The sequence below is a fragment of the Ctenocephalides felis genome, unplaced genomic scaffold (assembly GCF_003426905.1).
Source record: "Ctenocephalides felis isolate EL2017-DRISC unplaced genomic scaffold, ASM342690v1 CF-g0.4_SCAFFOLD_01886, whole genome shotgun sequence".
In the NCBI taxonomy this organism is placed as follows: domain Eukaryota; kingdom Metazoa; phylum Arthropoda; class Insecta; order Siphonaptera; family Pulicidae; genus Ctenocephalides; species Ctenocephalides felis.
In genome coordinates this window covers 176,209,973-176,224,330 of record NW_020538040.1, presented here as the reverse complement: position 1 = coordinate 176,224,330, position 14,358 = coordinate 176,209,973, and the positions used below count along the sequence as shown (strand labels likewise).

The 14,358-nt window shown below is 32.5% G+C and overlaps 1 protein-coding gene across 1 annotated transcript in view; it reads right to left on the bottom strand.

The window, feature by feature from the left end:
- Window positions 1-965: 965 nt before the first annotated feature.
- LOC113376298 (mucin-2-like) overlaps window positions 966-14,358 on the bottom strand; it is a 15,968-nt gene continuing 2,575 nt past the window's right edge. Inside the window, 6 exon segments of the mRNA XM_026616203.1 lie at window positions 966-1,250; window positions 1,344-1,459; window positions 1,570-1,754; window positions 1,874-2,060; window positions 2,459-3,850; window positions 3,853-4,878. Coding sequence (XP_026471988.1) covers window positions 966-1,250; window positions 1,344-1,459; window positions 1,570-1,754; window positions 1,874-2,060; window positions 2,459-3,850; window positions 3,853-4,878 — 3,191 coding nt within the window.

Genomic DNA, 14,358 nt, shown 5'->3' with positions numbered 1-14,358 from the left:
AAAGTACGTATCATGTAGAACCGTGGTTCAATTTTGGGTTATATATAAAATGTAAATACATTGTGGGATAATTTGGATTAAATATATTGTTAGAAACATTTTTGTGTATTATATCTCCGATATTGATATCAATTTATAAAATATGTTTCTCTTTAGTACAATAATTCAAACACAATGTAACAAATATAATAAATTTTATTTTAAATCCTATTTATAATTAAATAAATAAATAACAATGTTGGTAATATCAAAATTACATTCATAAATTTACACTTTTATACAAATAGTATTCAAATAAATAGATATAATTTAAAATTCAGCATTCGTTCATTTATAATCATTCACAGATTCATCAATCACATTAAAGTACTAGTGCATGATGATTTCACTTTTAAATAAATAAATAAATATTGCAGTCATTGCACACTGATCTAGTGTGATATTAAAGTTAATTCTGTTTGAAATATCGAACTTACATTGTTAGACTCAATGTTTGGAATTTTATACTTGACTCAAAAACATTAACAAAAAACTTAAATAAATTGCTTTTAGTTCAAAAAAAACACATTATATCAAAAGATAAGTGTGAACGACTTTGGTGTACATTTTAGAATTTCCTAATATCTATAAATGGCCTGATAATATTTTTATATTGATTACTAATCGAGTTCAGTAGAATATCAACTATTTATTTCGCTCGCAATGCAATAAATTCAGGCGAGGTAGAATTTCGGACTAAGGGCAAATGTGGCGCAACTAGAGACGCACATTTCACGAGAATTATCCGCGGGCGCCGATTTAAATATTCTCGTTTATTTAATATGCGTATTCTAATGTCATGTTTAGCACAAGTGTTCCAGTCAATTTCAATACAACTGATGCACTGCACAGTTCTATTCACAAAACCAGGATGCGACTGGCTTAGGTAAAGCTTGTGTCCTTGTACAGAAGACTAAATTTGGTTATTAGTGAACGCCGGTGACGCTCTGCAGCCAGGGCTTGTAGTACGTCGTCCTCATATAAACACCAGGCAGATATGGCGCCGCACATTTGATACCATGAGACACAGTACCAGCAAGTTGCCACCTTCCATCTGGCCGCTGAAGAACCAGCGGCCCTCCACTGTCACCTTCACAAGAATCCTTTTGCCCGTTCGCATAACCGGCACACAGGAATGACTCCAAGATTTTCTTCGAATGGCCAGCTGTATGGAACATCTCCTGGCAAACGCTGTTTTCGATCACTGGTACCTGGTAATGCGAATGAATACATTAGGATAACGACATTAGAAGCATTACATCCTTGTGATTTACAATACATAATTTATAAATTGTATACTATACCTGTACTTCCTGAAGGACAGATGGCACACCACCTTGGTATTTCAGCCTACCCCATCCAGTTACTGTTGCCATCCTTCCCGTAAAATCAGCTCCATCAGGAGGCATACAGATAGGAACTACCATAAAATAAAGTGCATTAATATTCAAGCTAGCAAATACTACTATTATATTTGTATTATGTGCAAATTTAATTTTAGTTTATATTTATAGTGATATTTATTTTCACCTATATGACTATCGAAATGCACAGGACTTTCTAACTCTAAAAGGGCCAAATCATTTTCAAATGTTGCTGCATCATATTGTCGATGAACAATTACACGCTTAACGTTTTTAGTTACAGATCTCTTCGATTCCAAATCGCCAGATATATCGAATTCGCCAAACACAGCAACAAGCGAAGCCAAGAATCTGAAATAAGAATTGGAATAATATAGAATTGCTGTCATATACAGGTAAATTGATAGTACTAAGTCGAAAGTAATGCCGTAATCTAATCCATCGTTTTATTGACGATATTCATATCTCACCCGGGTTGACAATGCGCTGCTGTCATTACAAATTTATTTGTGATGAGCACTCCACCGCATTTATTTTTAGTAAACAATCCGAGCCACGTTGATTCTCGTACTAAAACTTGCCAAGGAAATTGTCCGAATTGTGCACCTTTTCCACCAACGATTCGAGCTGTTTTTATTAGTGGTCGAATGCCGCATTCTGGATCGACAAAAGTAATAATTATTATTTATTTTATCTTATTTCCGCGCGCATTTTTAACTTACGTTTATTATAATCTACACCTGCTGAACTCGATAAAGTTGTCGTTTCTTCCTCCGAAATTTCATCGAACTCGACAGTAGTCGTGGGCACAGTCACACGTTTAGTAGGTTTCGGATTTTTAGTAGTGGTAGTTAGCTTAAAGAATTTATTTGTTAATGTTAAGTACGTCTAACAATATGGTAATATTTCTTGAATAATATTTATATTAATTGTATATTTAATTTATATTTAATTTATATATTATTTAATATTATAGTCAGCGTCGTATTGGTTGTAAATAAAGATTCGCTTGAACGGTCTCGCTTTTCAGCCAATGCCCAATCACAGGCGTGCACTTACCCTCTGTGGTCTTTTCGTCGTAATTGTTGTATCTGCGGGTTTCACTTTCTGGGTGGTGGGCTTAGGCTTTCTCGTTGTAATCGGTTTTTTAGTTGTTGGGGTTGTGGTGGCACGTAGCGGCCGTTTTGTTGTCGTAACTGGCCTTTTAGTCGTTGTTGTGCGCCTGCTAGGGGCGACAGTCGTCGAAGGCCTTCTAGTCGGAGTACTTGGCCTTCGTGTGGGCGGTTTTCGGGTTGTAGTAGTCGTTGTAGGACGCCGCGTTGGCCTCGTTACCGGCGTATCTGCAGGCCTTTGAGGCCTTGCTGGCGTATTAGCAGCAAGTACTTGGCTTGCATTTTTATTGTTGTAAACAACATCTGTCAATCCTTGAAAATTTCCCTGCAACGACTCTACTATCTTATTAACAAATAAATCTATTTTATCATCTAATATACCATCTTCGATAAAGCTTGGTGTTGATATTTCAATATCATCATAATCTAAAAGTGTTCCATTCTTTTTATTATTATAATTTGCTAAATGCATTATAGACGTATTTAAATTAGGATTCCGTACTGGAGGAAAATTTATCAAATCATCTTGTGATGTTTGTTGATCATAATCATCTTTTGGTGGAACATATAGAGAACCATACCCTACTGTGGAACTAGGAGTCGTTGAACCAGGGCGCTTTGTGATCGACGGACTATACACATACGACGTCGATGGTGGTCTAGTACTCGTAGCCAAACCAAATGTAGACATAGGTAAGTGCGTTGTTGCGCCTAATGTAACTTTATTGATTATAGTAGGTCGATTTACACCGGGCCGATTCGACCAACTGCTAGCTGTTACAATATTAGTGGTTGGTTTTGGTGTAATAAGTATCGTTGGTGCAGGCCTCTCAGTAGCTCCATTATTAAGTACTTGAATTCCATGCGATGCAGACACATGATGACTGATAGTTATTGTGGGTGAATTATGCACAACACCACCTGCACTTGGTCTAAAATTAATAGTTTGTGTTGGCGTGTAATATTCAGTATTATCACCTGGATTTGATATTTTGTTAACATTACCATTACCGTTGGGCACATCTAAAATGATTACGGTTGGAGTAGGACTATAGTTATAATTACTTGGACTCTTAGTTGGCGAAATAGAATAGTGAGAATTGGAAGGGGGCCGCTTAGTAGGTGTAGCACTATAGACATAACTCGTCGATGGAGTTTTTATTGCATTTCCGTATGATTCGGTAGTTTTTGAATCAACTCCCAACTTATTAGGAATATATTTTGTCGGCGTGGGGCTATACACATAACTTGTTGATGGCGGTTTAGCACTTGTAGTGTGCGATGATATACCTTGCCCATGCGTAATTTTATGATTAGGTTCATATCCCGGTCTTTTGTTACTGTTGGGCTGTATACATAGGATATCGATGGTGGTGATTTTGTGGTCGATTGTCCATAATGTGATGGTTTAGTACTTGGATGTCTATGCCCCATGACATCAGTATGACCAGTATATTCCGGTTTGGAATCATTCAACATCATTATGATGGACTCGATGGATTCAATTTCAGGAGTTTTATTATTCTCCGGTCTTTGAGTAGCCGGCTTTTGATTACTCACAGTATGTACAAGTACATATTTATCATTGTCAGATGGCGGTCTTCGTGTTGGCTTCGGCCGGAACATGGGCCGTAAATATATTGGTTTTTGTGCTAGTTCTTCAGGTGATAAAGGCATTAACGTTGAATCAAATTTATCTTTATAGTAGCCTGTGCCCGTGCTTGCTGTTACCGATTCAGAACTGAAGTCACTCGGCCTAGCGACATCTGTTACTTTGGATCCATTCAAATGTACAAGAACCGTATCAGCATCATCATGAGTAATACTGCTATAATTATAATGTTCAGGAGATTCAGTTTCGTATATAGAGTTACTTAAAACACCGCTACCCGAAAAATCGTGATACTTTTCAGTATTAGAAAACACTGGTATTCTACTCGGTAACTCATCAGTATATTCGGATGAACCAGAATAATCAGGAGAGGGAGAGGGTTTGCGGGTGGAACTGTGCCCTCCGCTACTGCCACCGTATTTGTTGAAGTGATCGAGAGCAGATATGCCATTGCTGGAAGAACCGACACCAGCATGGGCAAACATATCGCTAAAATCGTGACTATTTGATATGTCCATAACGACAGGTTCGGACGATACCAGGGTCGGCACCTCGACAGCTGGAAGTTGACAGCAGGCACCAAAAAGAAAGCCATCCATGCAGGCGCCCACCACCTCGCCGCCGCGCCTCGCGCACTCGTGGTTGAACATGCATATCGTCGCTCCTCGTTCGCTGATCGGCATGTGAATCGTCCTCGTGGGCTTGCAGATTCGGGGCGTTATCCTGTAGCCGCCGAAAAGTTTGCGCCCTTCTGAAAGTAAAGAAAATACAGGTAAGTACACCTGGAATAATATATTTCAAATGCCATTAAATCATTACTAATTATTTTGTGCTAGTGTATTTTATTTACATTTAGTGATATTTTAATTACAGATTGTTCATTAGCATATATGTTATTATAAAGAGTAAATAACTTATTGTATGACATATAAATCAGCATTTACTGATTTTTAACTTTTAGAAATTTTTTTTGGTAAAACAACTGAAAACTCCACATTTTTTAATGTCATTGCGTCATAAGTTTAATATTAACCTAAAAAATTAATAAAATAATCTGTTAGTTATTATGCATAATTAGATAGCTTATTAACTTTTTTATAATACCATAATTAATAATAAGTGTAACAACTGTTTAATTAATAATTTTGAATGAAAATTAAATATTTCAAACGCTATTGTGGAATTGCTAATAGTGTTTTGGTAAATAAGTGTATTTTGTTTATGTTTAGCGTTAGCTTGTTCATAATTTATTTATAGACATATAGCTTGTTAAATTTTTCAAACAGATTTTTTTAATTACTTATATTCATCATTGAACAACTTTTGTATCAAAATTATTTATAAAAAAATATTGAGCATTAAGATCAGTACCATCGGTTTAATTTATAGTTTTTTTATTTAGTTTTTTTCGATATTTTAATAGTAATTTATATTATAATATATATACGTTATTATACATCAAAGAATAGCTAATGAAATTTGTTATGACATCAGAGTTAATAATTTTTAACTGTTGTAATGAATTTTTAAGACAAAATTTTACAACTTTGAATGAAAATTAAATATTTCAAATGCCATAATGTCATTGATGAAGTAATTACAAAAACAGCACACAAGTATAGAAACAAGCTAATGAGTCACCCAAATTCATTAGCAAACTAATTGATAACAGAGAACTATCCAAGAAGATTGAAAAGAAAAGCGCGACTAGATTTAAGCCATCAACTCTCCTGATAAAAAATGGAAATAACTTAATCATTAGTTATAAAAAATTATTCAATAAGTAAATAGTTAAAATTATATAATTATCAATAAAATATTGTGAATTTTATATCGAATGAAAAAACAACTACTGAGTTGTTTTTTCCAACATGCTAATGTAGTATACAATGTCCCTTTTCGGCCGACTATTGTAAATTCATCAAATTTATTGAATGTCCTTTACCGGACAGTTGTAAATAAAAGAGATAATAAAAAAAATAATAATAATTTCACTCGTAATACAACTTCCAAACTAACAACATGTTCGTTTGGAATAAGCTTTTTTATAATAAAATATATCATTCATTTTAATTTTACAATTTTTTTAAAAATTTTCATAACTCGACGTTTCATCAATTTTTTATTTCACTTTTATTTATTTTTCGTGCAATTTTGTGTTTTTGTGTTGTTTTTCAAAGTTTATTTGTATGCACTGAAGATGGGTCAAATCCAGACCCGAAACGTATGTTCTCTATAAATAAAAACATTTTTCATTAAAACTGTTTTTTAATTACTGGATGGATGCCCAAGAAACAATTTTATTATATATATATATATATATATGTATATATATATGTATATATATAAAGCTTATTAAATTTCTTATAAAACTTTATTCACAAACTTCTGGAACAAAATCATTGGCAAAAAAAATAAATGAAAATTTAGGACTGCAAACACGGGTAGTCACGGTTTATTAAATTTTACAAATCAAGTGCAATAATATATTATATATAGTATGAAAAAACTATATATTATAATATCATAATATTCATGAACAGTCATATGCATTTATAAATATTTGCGGCATCTATGACACCTTTGGTAAACTACCTGCATATTAAATGCGCATTTAGAATATTAATACTATTATTAATAGTACACCACGCCGTTTCAAGTCAGTTCACGTGCCGGTAATGCAAATGTAAGGTTATGGTTCAATTATAATATTTGTGAGTGTCAAATGAATAAAATTGTACTTTTTCTTTATTTATGTAGTAATTAATGTGTAAGTGATATAGATATTATAAGCGTATTTTTTCAATCTATACGGTAAATGTATCAAAAAAGAATTATCATGAAATCACAGAGGTGTCAAAATAATTCAATTTCAAGCGATTCTGACAAGGCGATTTAAAATTTTTAGTAAACATTGCAAAAAAATTAAAGAAAAAAACAATATTGCGTGTCGTGATAATTAAATTATGCTCGTTCCAATAAAAATTTAATTTGTATTCGAATTTAATTTTTATAACTCATAAAACAAATTTGATGTGTCGTAAAAATTAAGTGAAATAATCGCTGTTCGAGGAACATAAAGACAGGTCGATGATTCTTGTTGTGTTACATAACAAAAAGAATTTCGATACGATGGACGTTTGGCATGTACGATGGCAGGTATGAAATTTTTAATTTTTATGATTATTGGTACATAAATACATTTGTAACCACAAGGTTATTAACTACTAACAAAACAATTATTAAATGTCTTCATGAAAGAGACAGTTGGTACTTTATATGGACTTTTTTAACAGCAATGAATATTCTTGTTATGTGAGCTGCCGTAAGGTGCTCTTTCTGTTCAGTATTATTAGAAAATAACCCGGGAGGTTGACCATTATCTACCTCAAAATAACATTTATTAAATTCCCGTAGGGTAAGTTATTGTAATCGTCCAAAATCAAAATTGAAAATTTTTTACATTTCTCGACGTTTTGAAGGTTTTCTGAACATTTTGGCATACCTCAGAAAAAATGGATGTGTGTGTGTATGTATGTATGGATACAATTTTTTGTCCACGTTTTTGGGCGCACGGATTAACCTCTTCAAATGGTTCAAAAAACATTTGATTTATATTGATAGGGAGATGTGCTGATTAGTTTTTGGCAAAGGCGCGTGCAGCCGTTTCGGAGATACGGAGCAAGTTTTTGAGAGATCGGAGCATCCGATTTGAATCATCCAAAAAACATTCAATTCGTAATGACGGGGAGAAGAGATGATTAGTTTTTGGCAAGGGCAGGTCCAGCGGTTTCGGAGATACAGAGCTAAATGTGCAAAAAATGGCAGTTTTTGGAGTACTAAGCGTCCGAATTGAATGATTCAAAGATCTTTCTGCTTGTTTTAACAAAATAATTGCTTTTGGTAAAATAAATTTTTGTTTAAATTTTTTTTTTCAAAAAAAAATTTTTTTTCAAAAAATATTTTTTTTGTATATTGAAAATCATTCAGTTTTTAATTGTAATTCTGACTAAAGTTCTAATATACTTTGAACAAATAATTTCAACTTTACAATTCAGTTTATATAATTCTTATAAATATTAGATAATGTTACAATATTTATAATAATCTATTTGAAAACATTCAATATTCCTCGAACATTTCGTTGCGGTACGGGAAGTTCCAGCAATTTGCCTTAAGACACGATGCCATACACCCCACTAGTTCTAATTTTATTTTAAGACTTATCAGATATATTGCAGCAATTCCGCCGAAATGCTTCTTTGCCTCATTGAATCATATTTCTAATGTATAATCTCAAGTAAAAATCTGATATCAATATTGCTAAATTTGTATGTGTATATATACAGTAGTAACCCGCCTTACGAGCTAAATTCGTTTTGTAGGAACGCTCGCATGTCGAATTGTTCGTATCTCGAAGCAACAAACTCTATAAATGTTAAATGCTATAAATTTGTTGCAGCACAGAGTTCTTATTAATGAAGTGAAATGAAACATGTATTGCTAAGATCAAATACATATTCTGTAAAAATAGTAAATTTATAAATAAAAAATGACTAAATTATGATTATACTTGTTTTGACTTAAAAAACTATCCATTGAGCATTATTTTTTTCTTTAACTCATACTATCATACTATTTATATAACCATCATATATATATATATATATATATATATATATATATATATATATAATACATATACATACTATCGTAAATATCATATACAATCTATATTATCAAACAAAAACCGATATCACTACTGCTTAACAAATAGGCTGCCCGAGGTAGGTAACAAAACTGATTAATAGCCCATATCTCTAACCACTAATCGACGGGAAAGTCCTGAATCAAATTAGTGAGTAATTTTTAACAAAACTCAATAACAATATAGTTCAGAATCAACTTTTTCCCGACATAAAAAGTTAAATCGATTATGCCTGAAATAGCGAGAAACACTGTTGATCAATTTACTAGTTCCATAATCGGCAACGATTCGATTCATAGGTAGAAAGGAGAATGCTTAAGATGAAGGTAGATGAAATAATATAAAAAAAAAACTAGAGCAAACAAAAAACAACCAGAGATAGCACGGTGGCGCTAATTGTCATCGATAACTGCGTTCGGCCTGCAACCGTTACACTCGACCGAGTTCTCGATTTCTAGCCAAAGAACAACGTTAAATATGTCTACAACTCGAAGAGCAGACATCAGGAAAGAAAAAAAACAAGATGGATAAAGATACTAATTGTTCACTTATTTCGATTAAGAGAAAGCAATCGATAATACTTATATTGTTGACTAAAACTAAAGATCTTAGCGTAAGGCTCAGAGCGGCATACAATGTAAATTTTGTCCAATACTAATAGATTAATAGATTATTATTAATAATAATAGATTAACAACTTACGATATATTTATAAATATTTATATTTAGAAATATTTTTAAACTAGTGGTCTATGGCATCGTGCCTTAAAGCAAATTGCTGGAACTTCGCGTACCAAAAAGTAAATTTTTAAAAAAGATTAAATATTTTTTTAAAACTATAAAAAAATTAGATTTTTGAGAAATTTTAGATTAAAAAAAAAATCTGTGTAAAAAAAAATTTTGGAAATAATTTTTTTTTTTTTAAATATTTTGGAAATTTTGAATATTTTTTCAAAGCAATCGCTCAGCTTTAGCTGTATAGAGACGAATTATCGAAACGCGTTAGCGCCGCATCGCAGTGTAACGGACAAACGACGTTACGCAACCAATAAAAATGTAAAGAAAATTGATACACATTATTAAAATCTACATAAAATATCTGATAATTTGATGTGCATATGTCTAATGATCTTTTTTGACCGCCAAATGACATTTTTTAAAACTTTTTTTTATTGGATCTCTGAAACTACTAGACCTGTCTTCCTAAAAACTTAACTAGTACTTCAATATATCAATATAAGTGATATGTTTTTTTGAATAATTTCAATCGGACGCCCTGTTCTCTCAAAAACTAAATCACCATTTTTGGCTATTTTTGCCCCGTATCTTGGAAACGCCTAGACCTGCCTTTGCCAAAAACTAATCAGCACGTTTCCTTATCAATACGAATCGAACGTTTTTTTTTAATTATTCAAGTCGGTTGTTCCGTGTTTCCGAAATCGTCGACGAAAATTTGTATCCCCACATACATATACACACAGACACACGTACATCCATTTTTTCTAAGGAATGTCAAAATGTTCCTTTGAAACGTAAAAATATAAAAAAAAAATTATTTTCGAGTCTTTGCGATTATTATAACTTATTCTAGGGATTCATTATATTATAAATTATTGATGAATAATCGCATTTTATAATAATCATATTTGTTTTTAAAAAAGATATGTTGTTAGATATACGTAGATGGATACTTAATAAAATCAAATAAAAATATATAGGTTAAAATTAGAAAATATATTTCACACGCTTATGTATTGTTATTATTTCATTTATTCAAATTAATGAAGTTTATCTTCTCTTTATTACATATTTATATGAATATTATCTAGAATTAAACACAGGAGTAAATTTACACGCTACAGTTAGTAGCGCACTCTATGGAGTGCGGAAAAAATTAAAATTGAAGTAATGGCAAAACGACCGTGTTTGCCATCTATTTATACTTTTTGTATACTTCAATGTTTATCACAAAATATTGTATGCATACTAAATTTATACTATTTTTTGTCAAAGCCAATGTCAGTCGTATAAGTTTGTATAATAAAATGTGTATAAATAATCATATTAAATCAACTAATTTGTACTTATTAGAGAAATTGTTATATAAATATCTCAAACCACATTTCTTTTAACAAATTATATTAAACTAGACGTCATGTTTGCTCAGAATCTTAGCGACTCGGAAACGGAAAATTAAAGCGTCCCAAAGATCGTTGTTTACATTGTGAAGATGTGACGACAAACTTACCTTTCTCATTTTTTCGTACGGAATTTTTGCCTGGCGTGACACGCCGATTGATTCAATCAAATTCTCTGCACTCGGTATAATTTAAATCATAGATTCTCAAACTTTTTTGTAATGTAAGATCAGACCCTTATCGTGGACCTTTATTTGCCAAATATCGTATTTTTATAAATGTTTAACTATACTAAAATTTATTATGATTTTTTTCTGTTTTTTCTTGTCTTTAAACAGCAATCAGAACTTAAGAGTCCTGTAAGCTGAGCTGTTAACTTGACTTAATACTATGTCGGTTTTACAGATGGCAACCCAAACAGTTGTCTAATCTTTTACAATTTCTGTAATGGGCCGAATAATTTATTGATACAGTAATACGGGCTGAGGGATATTTGCACTTAGAAACATATTGCTATTTGAATTTCCAAGTGAAAACCGATGTCACTACTGATTGACATCGGGCTCCTCAAAGCGCGATCGAATCTGGGACCTCTGATCCAGGTCCGGTCACTCTACACACAATCACGAGTGAGTTCATTACAAATTTTAAGTATGAATACATATTACTTGGGGTACATTTATTAATTGACCATTATTTTACAACTATTTTAATTTTTTATCTTTAGTATCCGGAAATACTAGGACGGTCTCAAAAAGCGCGAAGGTTATTGTCAAGCCTTTCAATAGTCAGCAAATTAGATCTTTACAAGTTCAACCATATTGCTGCCACAAATCCAATGCCTACGGATGCTACAATAAAAAACTTTTTTTATATAGTATAATATATGTAAATATATAAACGTGGTGTATTGTGATTCACTTTTGTGGACCCAGAAATTTTTCTTGCTGACATGGACTTTCTGAATGTTGTCAAGGACACCTGGATGTTGTCATGGACTGCCTCAATGTTGTCATGGACTTACTCCCCGAATGTTGTCGTGGACTCCCCGAATGTTGTCGTGGACTCCCGAATGTTGTCGTGGACTCCCTGAATGTTGTCGGCGGACTTCCCGAATATTGTCGGTGGACTCCCCGGATGTTGTCGGTGGACTCTCAGAATGTTGTCATGGACTCCTGGTCCACTTTGGGAATCGCTGATTTAAACCATTATGATTTAATTTACAACTTTAGGAGCATGCCCACGATGATATAACTGTATACGGTTATTGGTGTCACATATTACATATACTTATTTTATGATAGCGTTCATTTATTATAATATATACGGCTGTTTCTCAGTTCGTCGCGTACACCTTATATTAATGGATTAATACTCGCCGGCACACTGTCCTATTTGACAGAAAAGTTTTGTATATGGAATCGGCATACTGATTACGTTTTACCGTTGCCATTGATTCAGACGAAACGCTAACTTACATGCACTTTCGAGACGTGTTTCTTAATCTTTTTATTTTGATCTCATGATAAATCAAGTCTCATAAATAACCTATTATTAAAAGCGCATTAAATCTCATATTTCTGTTACGAAAAGTTATTGTCATCGATAAAGGCAGAATATAAATATTCTCTTAAACGATTCTACGGTCGCTGCATAAACCTGTGACAATGATGAAACTGGCTATAGATGAACTTCTATTAAAACTTGCATCATAATTATAACAAAATTAAAATACAGAACTGTATTTTAATAGTCAATAATTATACTGTTATCGTTCGCTGTAATCGTCTGTATGAATTTCATTATCGGATTATTTTAATGATTAATATAGAAAAAATACGTCTAACAAATAATTAAAATAAGTCAATGAAAAAAAATAATTCAAGTGTCAAATGTGACAATAGTGGATTGAGATTGTAGCTTCTACAACGAAAATTTACTACAAAAATTAAATTAAGTTTGCACTTATAGTCTACCATAAGGCTCGGTCAGTATATATCAGACAGCATGATATCAAATCATCGTTTAAGGTTATAAAACATCAAACGTTTTCAGATAAAAATCACTTTAGAATAGGACAAAGACTGGTTTACAAAAAAACTAATTAGAATATCTCTGTCAATAGGAATCGAAAGTTTTTTTGAATCATTCAAATCGGTTGATACCTGCTCTCGAAATCGTCGATGAAAAATTGTTTCCGCACATACACACACATCTTCTTATAGGGTATGCCAAAATGTTCAGATACCTTTGAAACGCAAAATATGAAGAGTTTTTACTTTGTAAACATTAAAAAAACATACAAAAATATTTTACTGCGTACCTTTTGCAAATGTTGAAAGAGCACAAGCACCGACGCATCGATAAATCAATTCATTAAGTACATTTGCTGAACACGAGCTTGTTTGACAAATACTATAAGTATTATTACTAAGAAGAAAGTTTTCTTTTGCGTATTGTTTCACCTCCTCATATTTTCAAGTATGAACGTGATTCGCTGTTCGATTCGACGTGCAGGTATTTGTCACTGTAACCTCAATTATTTTGTTGGACGTCGGACACTCGTTTTCTATGCCGTTGGGTTATTTCTTCTGACATATGAAATTATTATAATTTTGCAATAGAACATAGGGCAATTAAAATTGTAAAAATTCTGAGAAATGCATTCATTCTACAGTGCGGAAACCGCATGCAGAAATGAAGAGTAAAATTTCAACATAACTTCCTATGAAATTTACATCGTCATCAATTGCTTTTGAGTTGCTTCGTTGTTTTGGGGCAACCAATCAGAACTAAGAGAATTCGATCATCTGATGTGATGATTTTTGTTAGTAATTAAACAGCCTTCAGAAATATGTGTTCAATAAGAGGTTGTGATGTACATTCCTCAACCTAGTGCTTCGAGAAGACTCAGTAGCGATTGATGCAATGCTCCCAAAAAAATTTATCCTTTAAATCATTTTTCAGATATATAATCTCAAGAATGTATCTGACAACACTACTCCTTGATATCAAGCTGGCCAGGTAGATGTAAAATTGTAACAAGTGATTGTACCACAAAACCATAACTAGCTCTTTGGCAAACTTATTTTTAGAAGCATTTCAGGTGCTCCATTTAGTAGCAGAACTGTGTCAAATGCGATTCCTGTATGTGTCAAATGTAGTTGAAAGTTGTATTAAATAAAATTTATGGAGGAAAAGTTTGTCAAATTTCTGCATGGAAACACTGGACAGTTGACATTCTGGTCAACTAGTATTATGTAATGATGCCTAAGGCTGCAACGTGGAATAATATTATTAACCAGTTAACTGTGGTACGCTCATTGTGTACTTGCACATAGTTTTGTGTCGTCAGAATCGAGGTAAAATGCTGCTTTGAGATAAA